At 40.0% G+C, this 21,856-nt stretch overlaps 2 protein-coding genes across 10 annotated transcripts in view; one reads left to right on the forward strand and one right to left on the reverse strand.

The window, feature by feature from the left end:
• Positions 1–11,790, forward strand: part of LOC133419351 (myoferlin-like) — a 33,686-nt gene extending 21,896 nt beyond the window's left edge. For 2 of the 9 annotated variants that reach the window (XM_061708469.1, XM_061708470.1), the window contains 22 exons: positions 131–224; positions 328–405; positions 532–713; positions 1,120–1,278; positions 1,849–1,950; positions 2,041–2,202; positions 2,676–2,841; positions 2,924–3,000; positions 3,115–3,171; positions 4,622–4,720; positions 4,825–4,953; positions 5,072–5,227; positions 5,485–5,576; positions 5,689–5,859; positions 5,953–6,101; positions 6,232–6,371; positions 6,460–6,548; positions 6,631–6,868; positions 6,967–7,356; positions 9,503–9,612; positions 9,717–9,864; positions 10,048–11,790. In XM_061708469.1, the coding sequence (XP_061564453.1) occupies positions 131–224; positions 328–405; positions 532–713; positions 1,120–1,278; positions 1,849–1,950; positions 2,041–2,202; positions 2,676–2,841; positions 2,924–3,000; positions 3,115–3,171; positions 4,622–4,720; positions 4,825–4,953; positions 5,072–5,227; positions 5,485–5,576; positions 5,689–5,859; positions 5,953–6,101; positions 6,232–6,371; positions 6,460–6,548; positions 6,631–6,868; positions 6,967–7,356; positions 9,503–9,612; positions 9,717–9,864; positions 10,048–10,086 (3,027 nt within the window). In that variant the 3' untranslated portion in view covers positions 10,087–11,790. Of the gene's footprint in view, positions 1–130; positions 225–327; positions 406–531; positions 714–1,119; positions 1,279–1,848; positions 1,951–2,040; positions 2,203–2,675; positions 2,842–2,923; positions 3,001–3,114; positions 3,172–4,494; positions 4,507–4,621; positions 4,721–4,824; positions 4,954–5,071; positions 5,228–5,484; positions 5,577–5,688; positions 5,860–5,952; positions 6,102–6,231; positions 6,372–6,459; positions 6,549–6,630; positions 6,869–6,966; positions 7,357–9,502; positions 9,613–9,716; positions 9,865–10,047 lie in introns of all 9 variants that reach the window. The other 7 variants (XM_061708474.1, XM_061708475.1, XM_061708472.1 and 4 more) reach the window with 5 other exon arrangements.
• Positions 10,589–18,597, reverse strand: aarsd1 (alanyl-tRNA synthetase domain containing 1). The gene is made up of 17 exons (XM_061708479.1): positions 18,446–18,597; positions 18,236–18,349; positions 18,096–18,162; positions 17,884–17,982; positions 17,625–17,714; positions 17,417–17,476; positions 14,784–14,912; positions 14,547–14,706; positions 13,605–13,662; positions 13,356–13,512; positions 13,108–13,224; positions 12,890–13,020; positions 12,747–12,813; positions 12,460–12,551; positions 12,273–12,327; positions 12,092–12,186; positions 10,589–11,992 (listed from the first exon to the last, which is right to left on the reverse strand). The coding sequence occupies exons 1-17, from the start codon at positions 18,478–18,480 to the stop codon at positions 11,839–11,841; spliced, it is 1,680 nt and encodes a 559-aa protein (XP_061564463.1). The 5' UTR covers positions 18,481–18,597; the 3' UTR covers positions 10,589–11,838.
• Between the last annotated feature and the right edge of the window lie 3,259 nt (positions 18,598–21,856).

A 21,856-nucleotide genomic window follows, 5' to 3' on the forward strand; every position in this document is an offset into this window, starting at 1 on the left:
TGTTTAACTTGCGAGCTAACAGAAGCAGGATCTGAATGAGTTCAATGAGTCACTAAATATTTACCTATGCATTTTACACATTGACATTCCCACAGTGTGTTTTCTTTTGATAAAATGCTTTGTCTTACAGGGTGTTGACACAGAGGAAAAAGAGAAGAGCTCCAAGGCTGATGCCACCAAGCTGTTTGGTGCCAACACGCCCACTGTGTCCTGCTCCTTTGACAGTGAGTGACACAAACTGAAGACAAAAATAATGCCAAAATCGGGATACATGTGCAGAACATGCCATTCATAAGAGATGTTGCTCCTTTCCAACTCTGTCTAAAGGGTCATATATGTACCACCTCCGTGTCTACGTCTACCAGGCTAGAAACATGGCATCTATGGACAAAGATAGTTTTTCTGGTAAGATTTTGGTGGTCAAAGGGTTTTTTATACTTTCAGTTAAAAGGGCACCACTGAAATAAGTGCTTGTTAAACATGACTTGAGTTGATTCATATTTTTTTTCCTTTTTCATTTTTAAATCACAGATCCATATGCACACGTGTCCTTCCTGCATGTCAGTAAAACAACAGAGAAGCTCAAAGCAACACTGAACCCAACCTGGGACCAAACTCTGATTTTCAGTGATGTGGAGATTTATGGAGACCCCCAGAACGTGGCTCACTGCCCCCCCGATGTGGTGCTGGAGTTTTACGATGCTGACCAAGTGGTAGGCGGCAGGAGATTCACAGCAAAAGGGCATTGGCAGGACAAGCATGTTATGTCACAATACTAAACAGAATATTCGTAAATAAAACACACAAAAAGCATGGCAATAATAATTAAATTAAGTTAAAGTTTATCCAGCATGAATTGTCTTAAAGCAATATTCAAAATCTTTCTGCATTTTTGTGTACCGGTATGTTAAAGAATGATATTCTGCAATTCAGACCAAAAATACAACACCCTCACATATTTCTATTTTAACTGCATCTCATATTGATGCTTCTCTTCTCTTCCTGCTGCTGAACGTTTGAAATGTGTTCTCAGTTCTTTCATTTTTTCACTCATTAGTGGCGTAATCTTGAAAATTTCAACTAAGCTACCACATTTGTGGCATGTGATTCTCTGCACAGGGGAAGGATGAGCTGCTGGGCCGCAGCGTTTTAGCCCCACTGGTGAAGCTGGATCCCAGCGTGGATCAGAGGCCCAGGCTGCTGTGGCATCCCATCATGCAGAGGGGGCAGAAGGCGGGGGAGGCACTCGTGGCTGCTGAACTTATTCTGAAACTCCAGGTTTGCCATTAAAGTAATGAAAGAAATGGACTGTTGTGTTGTACAGTGTATAAAAAGCATTATAATCCTTGGGACTAGAATAGAATAGAATAGAATAGAATAGAATAGAATAGAATAGAATAGAATAGAATAGAATAGAATAAACTTTATTGATCCCCCAGAGGGGAAATTCACTTGTGCAGCAGAAAACATACACACGCTCGACAATTTTTACAAAAAATACACGAAAGTACGAAAAAGGTATAAAAAAGTATATCCTAAAAAACAACAACCAATAAATAGCTAAGTAATTAAAAAGAGCAATATAAAAAAAAATGGTTCTGTATCAAAACGTCTATCACAGGCAACATACATTCATAGCAAGTGGCAAATCATGTTTTTACATTTACATAGATGTTTCATGATTTCAACGCTTTTTAATCCATTATTTAAAGTATAAAATACTTTTTTGAGAGAACTGTGGGATGCATTGCAACTTTTGGATCACATACTGAGTCCTTGATTTCTACAATGAGGATTAAGGATTATCCTACAGGTGCAAAGAAATGTAATGACTATCTCTTTCTCTAGTCGGGCGAGTCAGATCTTCCCCTGGTTCCCCCAAAGAGAGCTGAGAACCTTTACATGGTTCCTCAGGGGATCAGACCTGTGGTTCAGCTCACTGCTGTGGAGGTAATTCAAAATCTCAGAGTCCACCTGCCCTCTGAACTTCATCCTTCTTGTCTTCACTACCATATTTTTTTTTGGCATGTCTGTCATCAGATTCTTGCATGGGGTTTGAGGAACATGAAATCCTATCAGCTGGCCTCGGTGTCCTCGCCCAGCCTTGTGGTGGAGTGTGGGGGGCAGCGGGTGGAGACGGCTGTCATCAAGAACATGAAAAAGAGCCCTAACTTCCCCAGCTCTGTCCTCTTCATCAAAGTGGTAATGACAGTGTTACACAGTTTATTGAATGTGTTATGTAATTCAGGAGACAAGTGTCCTACAGTGAGAGTTGGTGTTATAATGTGGAGCTATTTTTAACATGCCAGCCCAGTGCTGTTTTCTGTACCTTGTTAATTTTATCTATGATTTTATATATATGTATACTATTGGTATCTTTTGTTTTTAATCTCTTTTTAATTTGTGTGCTTTCTTTTAATGTAAAGCACTTTGTGATTTTATATCTGTGAAAGGTGCTATATAAATAAACTTTACTTACTTACTATTGAGCTGGAGAATTAACGTGCATCCAAAACATATACTTGAACTTTGCATAAATAAGTTAAAACATAGAAATCCATCCATTTACTGTACCTGGAGGGCTGGATTCCTACTTTAGACAGGACACCATTAGAGAACATGTCTTTATAAAACTGTAGATAATATGATTTTTTTAAAACTTTCCTCTCATCCAGCTGCTTCCGAAAGAAGAAATGTACACACCGCCCATTGTGCTGAAGGTGATCGACCACCGTCCGTTTGGCAGGAAGCCCGTGGTTGGTCAGTGCACCATCACGTCTCTAGAGGAGTTCAGATGTGACCCAAATATCATCATTTCAGATGGAGCCAGGGCCTCGAAAAGTAAGGAGGAATACCAAAGTGTCAAATTGCAAATTGTCATGCAATATTGAAACAATAATAATCTTAATTTTAACTTTGACAGTGGCTCTGATGATGGCTTCACCTCGCAAAGATGTCGCTATCACCATGGAAGACACAAGACCAGTGCTAGAAGCTCAGGTAGTCGCCACGGCCTCCCGTCACTATCAACACACATTGAGCTGCTTCTAGAATCATTGTCCAAAATTTGACTTTCATGTCAAATTTGACAAATTTCATTACTCTGGCTTACAGTTCTTATACAGCATGTCATCTGCTGTCAACAAAATGGCTTCCCCAACTTCCTATTTAGTATGTATGATTACTTATTATAGCTCTCTATTTTACAAGGCTGAGGCACCAATGACACTGGAAGCCTGAGTATCACTCAAATCACAGTGCTACAACACGCTCACTGAAGGCTTCACATGTCACAAATCATTAACCTACATGGGAATGGTCACAAAATCACAACTGTGATTTTATCTCATTTAACTGAAACCAATTTAATGAACACATTTAATCATTTTGATCACAACAAGGGCGTAACATTTGTCACCGAGGTAGAGGTCATAGTTACATAAAACCCACCATCTTGCAATTTAGTTTGTCTCTTAGTTCTCCCTCATGGTGACTATAGATACCAAACCAAGTAACAAGTAAAGAGGCAGGTGATGTCAGTGGATACCCTTTTTCACAGCAGACATTTTGGCCTTGTTCACACCTGACATTCGCATGTGTCATTAGCATGTGATGCTATTGAAAGCATGCAAGTAGAGACAAGTGTGCATTATGTCACAACTCACATTGGAATGCATCTTTTAACGTGCTTCATGGAAACACTTGTGATCAAACTCCCTAGCCTTAGCTGCAAAAAGAAACATAATAGTGAAGCCCATTGTTGTTTCAGTTGGCATAGTCAAGTTGAGTTTTTCTCCAGCAGGAGGCACCAATTCATTTCAATTATTCTGCTAAGAGTCAAAGGAAGCAAAAACTTGAGAGAAGAGTGTGTTTTTTTTTAATGTGTCTATTTTACATCTTCCATGCATATATATCTCATTAAATACGTTTGACTCCTTTCATGCTATGGACTAAGATGGCGTATGCATTTTAAGAACAAATAACCAGTACATGCTGCTTACACAGAGATGACGGGCCTGACCTGGAGCACAAATATATTTACATACTCCTACAATGTGCTAAAATGTCAGCCTGACTGCCTGGAATGTGGTCAGAGTTATGGGGGCCCAAGACATGCGCTAATACCAGGACCAAACAAGGCTTTATCAGTAGAGCATGCACAATAACCCCTTAGTGGAATGCAGTTGTCTTCATTACACATGTGCCACTATTGTTTTAACATACTGTAAAAAATGCCTGCTGTGTTAAAGGTGTATCTAAACTGCCTTTTGTTACGCCCTTGTTTCACATAATTGCTACCAATCATGAAATTACAGCTTGGATTGCATTTTCCATCTTTCCTTTACCACAACTCAGTTTCCCCTTCTCACTAGTTATTTTAATTTATCGCACACTATGTGCTTCCTGTGTATCTTCAAGCTTTTATGTCATGATTGTGTGTATGTTTTTGTGACTGCTTTTATGTTTTGCAACACATCGCATCTTCCTCCAAAGCATGTAGAGAAGGTGAGCAAAAACAAGATATGCGATTAATTCCAGTAAAGTAAGAGTTCTCTAATTTGTGCTCAAAGTGTTGTGAAATATGGAAAGGTAATAATCTAATATGAATATTTTCTTTCAGGAAAAAGAGACAGTTGATTGGTGGAGTAAATTCTATGCCTCGTCAGGAGATCAGGAGAAATGTGGCCCTTACCTCAAGAAAGGATACGATACCCTCAAAGTGAGCCAACTCTATTCTGCTTTCCGCACAGCTGACTTTATTTATAAAACTGCAAAAGCTTCTTCGTGGCTGCAGATGACTTATATATCTGTGTGACTTTCCAGGTGTACGACTGTGAATTGGAGAATGTCCCAGAATTCAATGGGCTGACTGATTTCTGCAACACCTTCAAACTGCAGCGAGGCAAAAATGAAAATGGGGACGATGACCCCTCTGTGGTTGGAGAGTTCAAGGTAGTTTGACAAGATTAGAAAAATAACCCCAGTATATATTAGCAAGTAGGCTACAGTAAATCTGAAAAATTGAGAGAATTTCCTTATTTCAGTGTGGTTTATGCTCTTTTCTGTGCAGGGTGCATTCAAGGTTTACCCCCTGCCGGATGACCCAGGTGTTTCCCCTCCTATGCGTCAGTTCAGAGAGCTGCCAGAAAGCGGACCTCAGGAGTGTCTAGTTAGGATCTACGTGGTCCGGGCAGTACACCTGCAGCCTAAAGACAACAATGGCAGCGTGAGAATGAATCCGTGTTACAAAAGCAATCTTCCTCTTCTTTCAGTTTCCGCCATACCTGATAGCCTGTTTCCATCTTTCTGCATCTTCTTCTATCACATCAACCAGCTGCACCCAGAAACCTTCTCTATGGCCTTCCTCTGTTTCTGCTACATCTCCGGCATCCTTCTACCAATGTATCCACAATCCCTCCTCTTTAAGGACTCTATATTTCAACCCGCATGGCTCAGTTAACTCCGTCTGCTCTCTCTCCTCAGTGTGATCCATACATAAAGATATCAGTGGGAAGAAATACAATTGAAGACCGAGACAACTACTTACCCAACACCATAAACCCTGTGTTTGGAAGGTAAACCTTGTAGATTTTATGCATTTAAAGATATGTAATTTAAAAACTATATTTCCAGAAGTTTATAATCTATTTCACTTTAACATTTCTCTGATACTCCCCCGTTATTTAGGATGTTTGAGATGACGTGTTTCCTACCTCAAGACAAAGACCTGAAAATCGCAGTCTATGACTATGATATGCTGAGCCGCGACGAGAAGGTTGGCGAGACAGTGATTGACCTGGAGAACCGCTTCCTGTCCCGATATAACGCATACTGTGGCATTTCACAGACCTTCTGCATGTAAGAAAGTACCTGAACACAAGTGTAAAGTCTTAGAGGGATTATTTAAATGAAGCCTGGTTGAAGACAACCTGATTCCTCTTGTCATCCAAGTTCTGGCATCAACCAGTGGAGGGATCAGATGAAGCCGTCTCAGATCCTCGACAACCTGGCTCGTTTAAAAGGCCTGTCCAAACCCAGGACGGAGGACAATGGCACCTCGCTCACTTTCAATGGGAAAGATTACACGTTGGCTGAGTTTGGTAAGTAAAATGACTTGAAATGTTGCATTAATGCGAATGCATCAGATATTGTAATGGTTTTACATCACATTTGACTGCACCACAAGTATAAAACCTGTGTAATTGAAGTACAACTGGTTTTTGATTGAAGAGAACAACAAGGAAATCCACCAGCACTTGGGCCCGGCCCGTGAGCGACTCTGTCTGCACGTGCTCAGAACACAGGGGCTTGTCCCAGAACACGTGGAGACCAGGACGCTGTACAGCAGCTTCCAGCCCAATCTCTCTCAGGTTAGATGCTGCACATTGCTTCTGTTCACGTCTGCACTGACCATGAATCAGTTATGTAAAACTGATACGTATCTATTTATCGATTTAGGGAAGCCTTCAGCTGTGGGTGGATGTGTTTCCTAAAAGCATCGGACTTCCTGGACCTCCTTTCGACATCACACCACGTAAGCCTAAGAAGTAAGTCCTGTATCCTTCAACTCTTCCTCGCTGGTCACGCTAGACACCACTGAGCTAACATCCGCTCCGCTCGATCGTTCAGGTTTTTCCTACGTGCCATCATCTGGAACACCACAGAGGTGACGCTGGATGAGACCAGCATTACTGGGGAAAACATGAGCGACATATATGTCAAAGGATGGATGCCAGGCATGGAGGAGGACAAACAGAAGACAGATGTCCACTACAGGTCTCTGGACGGAGATGGGAACTTCAACTGGCGGTTTGTCTTTGGGTTTGACTACCTGCCGGCAGAGCAACTCTGCCTCGTATCCAAGAAGGTGAGGCTCGTGCAGAGAAGCAGATGTTGAAAATAAAATCTGCATCGTTGAAGTCGTTCCAAAACACGTTTACATATATATATTTTTTATTCAAACAGGAACACTTCTGGAGTCTTGACCAAACCGAGTTCAGGATTCCCCCCAAGCTGATTGTTCAGATATGGGATAATGACAAATTCTCCCTGGATGATTACCTCGGTAAAATAATGTCTTTAATATTAAAAATAGGACGTACATTTCACATAAGATCAGCATTTTCAAATCCTGACTGTAATAACTCTGTCGCGTTTCCAGGCACACTGGAGCTGGATTTGCGTAAAATTGTCCCTCCTGCAAAAGTTCCAGAAAAATGCTCCCTGCAGATGGTGGACGACCAGGAAATGGGGGGGACAAACAAATTGGAGAACAACAAGTCTCTGTTTGCACAGCAGTCTGTCAGAGGCTGGTGGCCTTGCTACATCGAACAGGATGGCAAGAAAACTCTGGGCGTAAGTATAAAAAACACAGTGCACACAATAAGACTGAAGGCATGAGTGTGATTGCTCAAATCTAAACTACTGAGCAAGAGTTGGTCGTGATAGATGATGAGAGAGATCTCCTGAAGGGGACAATGCTGAATGGAATCTGTTAAAGAAATGTAACTAAAACTGTGCAGCAAAATATGAAGTAAAACAAAGTCACCCTCCAGATAGTTGACTTCTAAATAAGTGCAACTAAGCCGATCGGCAGGGGCGGAGCAGGGGTCCCAGCCTAGGGGGGGCGAAGCATTCTAGATGGGCCCTTGTGGCCTAAACATCCCCGTTAGAACATAATCGCTAAAAATGCCACAGATCAGGCCCAACCAACCACAATTCCAACAGCAGCAGCGACACGGTCAGAACCATTCACATGAGGTTTCAGCACCAGGGATTTACCAGTCATTATGTCAAACCTAACTATAACCCTAATGCAGACTTTAAGATATAAGTATCAAACTGGAGATAAAAATCTAATGACATCCAGTGATGTCTATGGAAGCTCATTTCCGCCAGTAAAAGAAAAAAATAAGATGAAATCTTAGCCTTAAAAATAAAAATATCCCCACGGTAAGTCATAATTATGACATAAAAAGTCATCATTTCGACTTTCTATCTCATCATTTCGACTTTTTTATCTCATAATTATGACTTATCGTGGGGATATATTTATTTTTAAGGCTAAGTTTTCATCTTAGCCATAGATGTCTGATATCAAGTAGCACAATTCAGACACACGTGTTCAACCTACACGACGACGACATGTATTTAACACAATCAGACACGGCGGTCAAACAGCAACAAACAATATATGAAAGGCCATATATTCAGCATTATGACAATGTTATCAGAAATAATTAATATTATGACAGCTTACCAATGATGGTTTCATCCAGCGGTGGGCGGAGAACCACAACAAAAAATATTTCCATCTGGGGTGGGGGTATTGAACGACCCAAAATGCAAAAACTTTTATTTTAAAACTTTTTCAAATCCGAACTATTTCCGAACCATCAGCCGGTTCTTCACCTTTCAATCACTTTGCTCTTATCAACGGAGAAATCCCTCTGGATTGAGAGCAAGGTGAGGTTGCCAGGTTGGGCAGGTTTCAGCCCAATTGGGCTAAAAATATATATATTTGGGCTGCTTTTCCTGGTTTTACTAAATATTTAGGAGAAATTATTAACAAAAAAAAGTTTCCATTATGGCAGAGAAAAGTAGAAATTTACACAATAAACTCACTGATAATATATTTGCTTTAATCTACTCCATTTTATTGTAGTTTTTGTTTGGAGCCTGAACTTTTTTTTAGGTTATTTAGTAATGTGAAGATGAAATGTATTACGCATTTCATAATTTATGGTTTTAACAGAGAAAGTAAGATTCGGGCTGGTTTTTCATTATTTCGGTGGGTTTTACGTTGCATTTGGGCTGGAACCTGTCAGATCTGGCAACCTCAACCGCAGCAGTGGATTTCTTAATGACTCGTCTTTTTGGTCACAATAAACTTGCTCTCATCAATGGCGATGTCCCTCTGGATTGAGAGGAAGGTGAGGTTTGGTAGTCTGGCCTCATCCATGCAGCCCGGAGAGAGTTTTTAATCAACTTCAGCAGCTGAAACTCAGCATGAGTTTAAGGCTCTGATGCGACAACTGGCTCGACGCATTCCTACGGCGATGGTACGGCGTAGGTTACGCGGCGACGCGCATCCTACGCCGTAGGTTCTGTGTTGGTGTAACGCGGAACCATAAATCAGCCTTAAACAGATGCGCGTGCGAACCCGTGCATGACAGGCAGACACACACGGGGAGAAGGGACTATTTGTTTCATTTTTATTTTTTAAACAACTTTATCCTTATGAACACAAGTTTTATACAGTCCAACTGTCTTTATTTTATTCAGAACACTTTTTTTTTTCCTCTTCGGAGTTTTTTTTTTTTTTTTTTTTTCCTCTTCGGAGTGGGCCCCCCCGGAGCAGTGGGCCCGGGGCGGCCGCCCCCCCTGCCCCCCCGCCTGCTCCGCTACAGCCGATCGGGTTTGGTTTTAAAAGTGTCAAGCTCTTTGTTGTCATGCTGCTGCATCCTGCTGATCATGCTTGACTCCTTGGTGCACCTCGCAGGGCAAAGTGGAGATGACACTGGAGATTGTAAGTGAAGCAGTCACAGATGAGAGGCCTGCAGGAAAAGGAAGGGACGAACCCAACATGAACCCAAAACTGGACCCTCCTAAGTATGTGGCCACAGTGGAATCACTGTGAAACCGAACTGATTGTAAAACCTTATTAGACGTGTGTGGACGCAGCATTTAATATAATGTGGTTTCTGTCTTTCCAGCCGTCCAGACACGTCCTTCTTTTGGTTCACCAACCCGTGTAAGTCGATGAAGTTCATTGTGTGGAGAAGGTTCAGGTGCCTCTTCATCGGAATCATCATCCTCACCATCGTGCTCCTCTTCCTCGCCATCCTGTTGTACTCTTTACCGGTAGGAACGGAATAGCAGGAAACTTCTTACTAATATGCATCTCATGATTTGAAATAGAAAAATGCTTTGGTGTCATAATGTTTGAAGGCTTTTTACTTACTAGAAAATTGTGGCGTGGTGCTTTATGAACTTAGCTCAGACTACAGAACATGTATAAATTGATTTATCTTTCGCCTTTTCCAGAACTACATCTCAATGAAGATTGTGAAGCCACTGAAGTAACTCTGGGACAGAGGGAAAGTTGCTGCAGCACATAAAGAATATCACACTAACGGAACACAAATGCTGCCAGAATGTAAACTGTTTTTTTTGTTTGGGTTTTTTTTTTAAACAGCTCATTGTGTTTTATTAATGGCATGGGGTGCTTGCGCATTTGCACAATATCAGTATAAGAATATTCTGCCAAAATCACTGTGACCACCTTCACAAAGACCCGGACATCTTAAGTTTCCGGACCACATCTTCTGCCACACGTGTTGGACATCCAGGGAACAAATCTCTAATCATCGAAATGCAGTCTGTTAAAACAGTTATGTAGTGAAGTGCTGGAGTTTTCGTTAATCATCCGTCCATCAGCTTCCATATTTCTGGGTTTTGGGAGCATCAGCCTCCTCTTCCCGGCCACATCCTCCAGGATCCCAAGGTATTCCCACACCGAGAGATATTATCTTTCCAACATGTCCTGGGTCCGTTGGGCAAAACCTCACCTGGGAAGCGTCCCAGATGCCCAAACCACCGGCTTGGGTCATCTGGATATGGAGCAGTCCCAGGTCCCTCCGGGATGACTGAAAATCTGATTGTGCTCAATGTTTATGTTTCAGTGAGTTGAATGTTACCGTTTGTAGGCTACACGCTGCAACAATTAAGGCTGTATTTATTATGTGACTGTTCTATCAGAATCAATAACAAGGCAGGATGTCACTTTTCCTCATTGTGTATTCATCCAAATGCCACAGGAAAAAATAGGTGTCACTTCTCTCACATATCCCCCCTCAGTTTCACAGATCTTTTAAATATAAATATATCTTGTATCTTATTTCATCTTCTTTGTCTTCCAATATTTATTTACTTATTCTATTTTTTTGTGAGGGTTGTTATTAATTGCAGATTTAGCTGCCTTTAGACACTAGGCAGCATATTATAAATGTAAAAAAATATATATATATACTGCCAGAGGTTGCAAGAAATGGTCTGGTTATTTGAGATACAACAATGTGGTATGTAACTGAGTAACTCATGCATTTGCAAAATCAGATTTAACACATGACGACTTTAAGTTAAGAAACTTTACATTTAATGTCCAGTTATGTACAGCACATGTTGTACAGAGGCCGGGACTATATACAATGTTGTTTCCATAAACTACAAATATATGTAGTAGCTCACCAAGTAGGCCTATGAAATGAGAACGGTTCTGAGGTTAGTGTTAAAAACATTAGTGCTGCTGGTAAGAGCGCCACTAGTCACCATGGTAACCAGCCAACACTAGGCTGTACTTCCATGTAACGCCACTAGAGGGTGGAAGTGAGTCGCTGAATGAATGACAAGGCTTCTTGCGCTCATTCCCTCCCTCCTCCTTTCCTTGCCTGCCAGAGAAAACCTGGAGGACTTCAGACCAGGTTATCTTCTGGGTATTCGGCTTCGCTAAACCCTAACCATCAAGATCTCACGGGTAAATAATGGCTATTTCACCTCAGATTTGGAAATTCTGGATCGGGGTATTTTCATGAAAGAAAATTACAGCGTTTGCATCAGATGATCAATTAAAAACATGATATGTTCAACTCAGGCTTTTCTAAGCACTTTTCCTTGACTTTGTTAGACCATCTCACGGCCCAGAGGTGATCCCAGGAGGAAATGTGCAAATCATTCAAGTCAACTAAAATAATTTGATTTATTTAGGCCTAATTTGAGTCAGTAAGAATAAATCATAAATATGTACATTATGATGAACTGGAACTAAAGTGCTTTCTTTCACTGAATGTCTGCTGGCGTTACTCCTCCTTTGTGCCGTTTGCAGTGCTCCCTCAGTAGATCCTCCACCTCTCCTCTCCGAGCCAGGCTGTTGGCCTTGCCCTGGAAACGCCCGTTCTTCCCTGCACCCTTCCCCTGCAACAACTCTAAAACGCTGGAGAGCACAAAAAAAGAAGGGGAAAAAAAAGCTTTTTCAATATACAGTTATGTCTAAATAATAGAAACCAACTAAACATGTGGCGGGTTCACTTACCGTGGCCCCATTTCAGCCACTGGTCCACTGGGTCCGGCCAGGAGAAACAAACCGGGGCCCTTTTCCTCTCCGACCGACAGGAAAACCAACGTTCCCTATGACCAAGTAAAATAGTGCTTCAGAAAAGAAACTGACACGCCAACAATGAGAATGAAGCATTGCAGTCAGCTTGTGATCTCACCTCCGTGCTGATTTCATTGGCAATGATATTCATAAACTCGTTGTCACCCTCTTTTCTGTAGGAAGAAAAAACAACAACTGTTAGTGTAAATTACTACTATTGATGCTCTCAGCTCTGATACAAGCAAGTCTGGAGGCTTTTTGAGGAAATTCAAATCAGGCTACCCAAATAACAGCTATACTCTTACTTGTGTAAGCTGAAGAAGTTGCTCTTTTGAGGGTCGTTTTTGTAGTTGTGAGCAATGAGGACGGCCATGTCGCGCAGCAGGCTCAGGTTAGTCTGGCAACACAGTTTTACAGTCACTGCATGATCTGAAGTGCTCACAGTTGCAGCAAAAACTAAATCCCAACCCAAACATGCTGCTGTTTGGTTTATGATCTGCTCTGGCAGCAATAACTTTGAAATCAACTCCTAAAGCTTTCCATCACTCACCAATACAGATGGAATAGCAGATTATTGACCACATTCTGTTACCTTTTGGAGCAGTTTAACAGACTTCTGCAGCCTGTCAACAGCCTCCACATGTTCATCTGGTCCTGTCCTGTTGAACCGAGACAAAGATATCTTTGCAGATGAATTCAACTCCCATCCGGAAGTTTTAGATGATTCAAACTTACTTCAGGAGAGACACCAGGGAACGCTCAGTGCCATAGCTTTTCTCTGCGTATTTCAGAACCCTGTTTCCCGCCAGGAATATCAGGTTGGTTTTGTTTTTCTTTCCTTTCTCGGTCCCAAGCAGTTTTATAACCTAAAATATATATAAAAGTGTAAAACAATAACTGAATTTAATTATGTCAGATTCCTTAAAGCTGATTGTGTGTCTGCGAAGTTGTACCTGCAAGTCGCTGAGGTTAGACACATGGGTTCCACAGCACATGTTGGCGTCAATCCCCTCCATATCAATGATCCGAATTGGTCCGGCGTGGTCATCCGGCAGCCCTCGACTCCTCACCTGATTCACATGTGCACACATCTCGTTAAAAACAGTGTAATTTCTGTAAAACCTTATTTTATCCTATTAAAGTCAACGCACACAGCAAGATGGGTGATTTTAAGACCCAGCAGCTGCATAATCATGTAGACCTTTTCCACTGCAGGGTCGTCTATTGAGAGAAGCTGAACATTAACGGTGACGTGAGCTCGAATCTTCTCGTTTACAGCCTCCTCCAGTTCCCGAAGCTGCGCCTCTTTCACGGAGGGAGTATCCAGTTCGATGGTACTTTTCTGACGCCCAAGTTCCCTAGAAAAAAAAAAAGAAGAAAAACAAAGAAGAGGTTAAAGGCATAAAGCTTGATGTTTAATGGGGAAATAATGTGTGCAGTGGTGACGTACCAGGACGTGGTTTTGTATCCAAACATGGTGTCTGCCAAAGCTGTGATCAGATGCTGACCTATGGAAAGAAGGAAACCGCTAATCTTTCAACATCTACAGGGCATCATATTCTGAAAAGAGTGAGGCGGACTCAGACAACAGAAACCCCCTCATGATCCTCTAGTCTAGAGGAGAAACCATCGTGCCACCACAATCATTCAGGAGTATCTCACCCCTACGCGTCCAAACGGTGCAGCTATGCCACAGTACAGCTGCCACCATCTATTATGGATATTAGAGTCAATGAAAGTGGTCCTACAGGTAGCAGTCTAGATGCATCTCAGAAGCAACTGTCCACTGTGCTCCACTAACAATACGTGGCGAGTCTATTTTGACACTGTTACAGCAAGTCTTCATCAATTGACGTGCAGCAGGAAGTCTAGCAGAGTCAGACAAGAACAGCACAGAAAGTCTGATCAGTTTCAAAATTATACACTTAGTAGTGGGCTCTGACTCTTGCTTTGATTTAAAGTTAACCCGTGGATGGTGACAGTTAACAAATCAGAGGCTATTAAATAAGACTTCAACCATGTTTAGAAGTTGAAACGCACATTTCAGTTGACAACGCTCATCCTTTTCACATGCATCATAACAGAAAAAACAATGCATGAAGGCAAATACATCTTTAAACAAAAAGATTACGGAGGAATTCTCATGTGATGTTGAAGCCTTCAAGTACAACTCATGATCTCAGGAATCCAGCTGTGCAGACAGTGCTCTGTTTCTGAAAACACTCAGTGGGAGTCTGCTTAGAATCTAACTAAATTTGCTGCAGAGCTGCACGGCGGCACTTCCATTCCCGCTGGGACTCCCATAATCTCTAAACAGTGAGCCACTGCAGTCAGACTTGTTTTCTTAAACTTTATTTTTTTAACTCAAAATGTATTTATTGCTCTTCCTTACCTGAGTGTTGCTGCATATGATCGAACCTCCTCTCCCAGTCCACCTTCAGCTGCACCTCCTGACCCTCCTGCAGAGGCGAGGCCACGAAGTGTACGGCATCTGGTCCTTGTCTGGTGACCCTCAAAACTGGGACCTCTCCAATCAGTCCATGATCATCTGGCTGTAGAAGAATAACATATAAACACAATATACATAAACCAATCTGACAACTTAATACTTAATGTTGAACTAACTTACTTGACCTCCTCCTTCAGGAAATAAGATGGTGTCTTGAAGTCTGACATTGAAGCCTTTGAGAATTTCTTTCTTTCCATTCACTTCTTGTTTTAGCTCCGCAGGGACACAGGATACTACAGAGGAAACAAACTAAAACGAGACAAATGAAATAACATTTTTAAAATAAATAAATAAATAAAACATGTTACTTAACATTGGTGGTTTGCAAACTGCTCTTTAACCGGATGAGGATTTGTATTGTTTTGGGAACTTAATTACTGTCCGGATTTTAAATAGAAATGTAATTAAAAGTGTTGTAAAAAAAAGAGAGGAAAAAAAATAAGGAGGGGGTGGGGGGGTGAGATGGATCATTTACACACAATGTTGAAGTTAGTTTCCTATTTGTAGCATCCACATTGAAACTTCATAGGAGAGTCATAGGAGTTGTAATTTTTTTTAACGACCTGCTCTGAGACCTTATACATAACGAAATAAAGGGAAAAAAAATGAATTAAAAAAAAATTAATTATGTAGAAATCGAAAGCATCGAATCGTAAACTAACTTCATCGTGGTTACATTAAATTGTGTTTTGGGGACATTTATTATATTTTTAAATGGGATAAATAATACACATGCATACAATACAGTGCAAGTAGGAATACATAATTCACACCGCTATGAAAATAAAAGGTAAATGTTCGGCTCCTTACAAGGAAACTGAAGTGTCGCGAGTGTGCGAGCCACGCTGATCACAAAATTAGTTTTCCACTTCCCGGAGATCATTGATCTCTTCGCATGTTATTTTGCAGATACGTACCTCTTTCATATAGCAATCTCGCTGACACTGAAAAGCCATTTTAGGCTGTTAATGAGGAAAAACTTAGTGGAAAAGTCTGCTGCAACGCGAGATCCCTGTTTCACAGCTGTCAGCTTTGGACGGGTAGCGACGTGGTCCAAATGTAACAGTTGCGACTTTAACATAAAATAAAGGTGAAAGCATAATAAGACCAAAAATGGATTTTAAGAACACTGTCAAAGTTAAAAAAAAAAAAACCCCGAAAGAACAGAAAAAATACATGGCATAAAAGTTTTTGATATTTTTATGAAAATATTTTTACGAAAATATGTCCGAAAATCTTAAAATATCTCAAAATAACAGTCAAAATATTGCCACATAAATGGGGATGACGTTTGTTTGATTATTTTAGTTTTAAAAAGACAACCCTACACTGGTAAATTACCCACCTGGGCCCCACTTAAAAACCAGGTAGATGCCAGGTAGAGTCCACACGGGCAAACACAGGCAAGGCCTCCACGGAACTGGTGGACGAACCTAAGGGTTGTGCCGCCCATCTTTGAGGCCCACATTTAACATTTAAATTGATTCCACACAAAATAATAATAATTAAAAAAGTGATGATTATTAGAGTAATTGATGTAGTATAAAGAATTTCGTTTTACCTTTTTCCTATGTACGAGTCTGTTTTTTAGTGTATTTGTATAGATACAAAAAATGAAACATGAGCCTCAATGACCTGAGACCCTGCACAGGATTAAACGGGTTTAGAAAATGAATGAATGAATGAATGAATGAATGAATGAATGAATGAAGGAATGAAGGAATGAATGAACGAATGAGAAAAATCTGCCTTTATAGTCACTGTATGATACAGTCATAGTCATAGAAACCATAACACTAAACAAATTATTTTTTCATTGTTATTTTTTATCAAAACTGATCAAATATTATTTCCAACACATCAATAAATAAACACAAAATGTCATATATATGATATATATATATATATATATATATATATATAAGTGATGATTATTAGAGTAATTGATGTAGTATAAAGAATTTCGTTTTACCTTTTTCCTATGTACGAGTCTGTTTTTTAGTGTATTTGTATAGATACAAAAAATGAAACATGAGCCTCAATGACCTGAGACCCTGCACAGGATTAAACGGGTTTAGAAAATGAATGAATGAATGAATGAATGAATGAATGAATGAATGAATGAATGAATGAATGAACGAATGAGAAAAATCTGCCTTTATAGTCACTGTATGATACAGTCATAGTCATAGAAACCATAACACTAAACAAATTATTTTTTCATTGTTATTTTCTATCAAAACTGATCAAATATTATTTCCAACACATCAATAAATAAACACAAAATGTCATATATATGATATATATATATATATATATATATATATATATATATATATATATATATATATATATATATATATATATATATATATATATATATATATATATATATATATATATATATATATATATTTATGTATGTATACAACAGTATTTTGTAACACAACACATTAATTCCATAGCAAATATATAGCAAATATTACAAGCATCAGCTCTGTCTTCAGTATCCCAAGCTACACAGTTTATCCGCCTCCACAGATGGTGAAGAAGTGTCATATGTATCAATCAGACTGTGAAAAGAAAGGAAATGGACAAAGGTCAGTGACCACATTGACATCATTGATTAATTAAATTAACATTTTTCTCATCCAGTCTAACAACATGCGATTGATATAATACCCCATAAACAAATATTAATTTCAGTTGTCTGTATCACATGATCAAGGGAACTTCTCTATAACACTACTTACATCACTGAGATCACCCATATCTGGTATTTCTCCTTTTTTGGTGGCCATTTCTTGGATCATCTGAAAAAGCAAATCCAGGTGTTCACACATGCACAACAATCCAATTCAAATACAAAATACATACAAGAGAAAGATTATTGCAAAATGAATGTGCATTTAACTGAAAGTATATTTGGTCGGGTTATTATTAATGACAATAATCACTTACATCTATATATTTTTCATATTCTTCCTTTCCCTCATCTTCCTCATGCTCCCAGTCCCTCCAGTTATCAAAGTCCACTGATATCCAACTGGGCTGCAGAAGGAAGAGTGACACAACATGTGTGAATTTATTTACCAAGTTAAGACTGAAGTCAGTTTAACTCTTTATCCAATGACTACAGAATTAAAAACTCTGAGTTAATGTTTGGTAATGAAGAACACTTTGTAACTGATTATTTTGAATATATTTATAGAGGCTATACCTTTTCTGGATCCTTCTGCAAACGAGGCCATGCGTAATCAGGTTTAATTTTCCTTATCAAGAAATTAATGGTGCGGTCATAGACTCTTTCTCTGGAGTCCTTGGAAGTGACAACACAACAAAAAATAAATGTTTCACATGAAAATGTAGTAAGCACCATATGAGGTAATTTACAAGGCACGGCTTTACAGTTCCCAGAAACTGCATACTTACATTGATCTGGATCGTTTCATAGAAGTGGAGCTCATTGTAAAAGACATCGTGTGTGTCGTTTTTGCAGCTGTTGGACAAACAGAAGAAATAAGTCACAGAAAAAATACATCAAGAGAGATTCCAGTTACTAGAAAACTCACCATAAAATCAATTTGTCTTCCTGGATATCAACCTGGACATCTTTAGGTCTCTGAACAAAGAAGTTGACGGTAACGTATTTCTTTCTGTCAAACCACACCGCATGTGCTGGCTGGCTGTTGAGATAAACAAGTGTGATTTTTGGGGAAATGTGAAGCCTGTGGGAGGTCTGCTCTATTAGGTTGGTCAAAAAAGAAATGGGTAACACTTACCTCTCTTCTGGTCTGACAATTTTGGGTTTGCTCATTTTGATTCTTGCTACTTTTCTGTTCCCTTTAGTGCTGGAAAAACAGAAGCACAAAGCTCGTTGGTTTAGCTGTGTGGTCTGATGGAGGCCAAAGAAGCTATATATAGAGCAGCTGGTATCAGCTGCTGGAAGGCCTGCCTGCCAGAGCCCTCTCCCTGCCATTTATAGGCTGTTGGTGGAACAGTCGAGAAAACCACTGCATTTTCTGGGCTCTGCAGCGGGTCACCCCTTGACTGCGGATTTGAGAGGGTGAAAATGGGGCATTTTTCTTAGATTTGCAACAGAAAAAAGCTGCAAATGTTGTAACTATAAGAAATAGCAAGAGTAGTTAATGATTATTTGACTGCCTTCTTTAAATATTTTACTATTTTACTTTCATTTACTCACATTACCCTTGTATTTAGTCATACAAAATCATGCATTACAATGATATCTTTTTCAAATTTGTGTATAAAGGGTGAATTTGTTACATGTACTGAAGAAAATATCTACAATATTAATCAGAATTGGAAGGGTTTGAGTTGATTTTCATTTCTGTTGGATCCCAGCTCAATGTTTCTAATAAGAAATGTAAGGCCAAATCTTTTTAAAAAAGAAAATAAGTTAGGAATGCATGGCAGAGCAAATGGGATTCAGATACCACTACTAGAGAATAAAAAATAAAAATAAGTGAAAACTTTGTTAGGAAAATGTAGGTAAAAAAAATCTAGTTTACAACTAGGGCACGGAAGGTAAAAGTTGATCCTCTTTTATCCCTTTAACAGAAGGATGCAAGACAAATATCTTTTGTATTATTATTTTTCAAAGCAAAGCAGCAAAACCAACACAATGAAAATAATACAGAGCACATGGGTACAAGTAAACATACAGTGGAGGATCATCATCTATACGTTTAGATTTGTATTCCAAGCCAGTTCTATAAGTCCAGACTTTATCCTTTGAGATGTGGCAACATCTAGATAGTCAAAGAAAGGGTCCCAAATCCGGTAGAATGAAAAGGGTTTGTCCCTCAGGGCAGAAGAGAAGGCTTCAAACGGGATTACATTTGTCACAGTTAGCAGCCATTGAGATAAAGTGGGAAGAAATTGTGTTTTTATTATAAACAGTCAATTGGGTCTGCAAAGAGGATACTTGGGACTAACCTCCCATCTATCCAGGACCTGTACCTGTCCAGGATCAGGAAACGGGCAGGTAACATCTCTGCAGACCCCTCACACCCAGGACACCAAGCTGTTGCTCTGATGAACTCTCATCACTCATAGAGTCTCAGAGTAATCAATCACTGTTCAATAATTATAATAATAATAATAATAATAACCACAATCATTTGCTGTAACAATACACCTTTCAATAACCATGTCAGAATCAGAATCAGAATCAGAAAGAAGTTTATTGCCAAGTAGTTTAACACACACAAAGAATTTGTTGGTGCATTACAAAAGAGCAAGTAATATTAAGGGAAAAATGTACAACAAGTTGGTTCTAAAGTGCCGGAGTAATGAATCTGTAGGAATTTTTTTTTACATGAGGTGACCTGGGATGTGTGTTAATGTGACGCATAAGGTCAGGAGTGGAGTCTTTACGTTAATGTAACGTAGAGTGGAGTGGGGGGCCAGTCTGTGGAAGACGAGGGAGAGGGGGGTCCGGGGCCTTGTTGATGAGGACAGCTGCAGTCGGGAAGAAACTGTTTTTATGGCGTGAGGTTTTAGTCCTGATGAACCGCAGCCTCCTGCCAGAGGGAAGAGTGTGAAACAGTTTGTGTCCGGGGTGGGAGGGATCTGCCGCAATCTTTCCTGCACTCTTCAGGGTCCTGGAGGCGTTCAGGTCCTGGAGAGATGTCTACCTCATACTGCTAGAATTAGGGGATTTTGTCTAAACAAGACATGGAAAAACTTATTCATGCATTCATTTTCAGTAGGTTGGATTATTGCAATGGCATCTTTACAGGCCTTAACAAGAAATCTATCAGGCAGCTGCAGCTGATCCAGAACGCTGCCGCCAGAGTCCTTACAAACACCAGGAAACTGGACCATATTACACCGGTCATGAAATCACTACACTGGCTTCCAGTGAGTCAAAGGATAGAGTTTAAAATCTTACTGCTGGTCTACAAAGACCTGAATGGTCTTGGAACAATATACATGCTTGATCTGTTAGATCCCTATGAAGCTCCCAGACCCCTGAGGTTCATCTGGATCTGGTTTGTTGTGGTTCCAGAACCAGAACCAAGCAAGGTGAGGCAGCGTTCAGTTATTCTGCTCCTCACCGGTGGAACAAACTTCCTGTAGACCTGAGGTCTGCTCCAACTGTCAGCTCCTTTAAATCAGGCCTAAAAACATTACTGTTTACTGAAGTGTACTCTTAAATTAAATACTTACCTGCTGTACTCTACTGCCCTTATTTTTAACAACTTGTGCTTTTTATTATTTTACCTCTTTTCTTATCATTTTATTTCATTTATTTGGTATTTAAGCATACTCTTAAATTAAATACTCTCTGAAAAACGCAAATGAGATGTGTACCTGCGGTACTCTACTGCCCTTAGTTTTCAGCAACTTGTGCTTTTTATTATTTTACCTTCTTTTCTCATAATTTTATCTCATTTCATTTGTTATTTACTGTTTAATTGTGCCTTGCCGCTTTTAATGTCAATGTAAAGCACTTTGAATTACCTTGTGTTGAATTGTGCTATACAAATAAACTTGCCTTGCCTTGCTGCACCTTTCACTTTTTTTTTTAAATTGTATATATGTTAATAAGAGCTGTCATTTGTCTATTTACTGTATGTTGGGGTTAGGTTTGCTAAGGACCCAAGTGCAGGAGAACAGGAGCCAGGAGTTGCAACAAAAAGGGGTTTATTCTCAAAAAGGCAAAACAAAGCGCTGCAGAGCAGGATTAACACAAAAACCAGGAACAGGAAAACCGACGAGGAGACATGGAGGAAGAACCAGTACGGACCGACAGGGAACCAAGGAATGACAAGACAAGATATACTGAAGGGATAACGAGACATGACGAGACACAGGTGCAGACACAATCAGGGCAGATGGGACACAGGCGGGACAAGACAGAAACTGAAAGTCACAAACTGGGGGGAAGTGTCAAACCCTGACACTGTACAGTGATTGAAACAACCAGAGTCAAATTCCCTGTCTTGTTTGACCTGTTTGATGCAGTATGTGTCCCTATGTATACATGTATGTAGGTACTAGTGTGTGTGTGTGTGTGTGTGTGTGTGTGTGTGTGTGTGTGTGTGTACGTGTGTGTGTGTGTGTGTGTGTGTACGTGTGTGTGTGTGTGTGTGTGTGTGTGTAATTATTGTGTATAGGCAATATTATGTTTGCATAATGTTATGTTGCACACATTGCATATATTA

This window comes from Cololabis saira, chromosome 19, assembly GCF_033807715.1.
Source record: "Cololabis saira isolate AMF1-May2022 chromosome 19, fColSai1.1, whole genome shotgun sequence".
Lineage (NCBI taxonomy): Eukaryota > Metazoa > Chordata > Actinopteri > Beloniformes > Belonidae > Cololabis > Cololabis saira.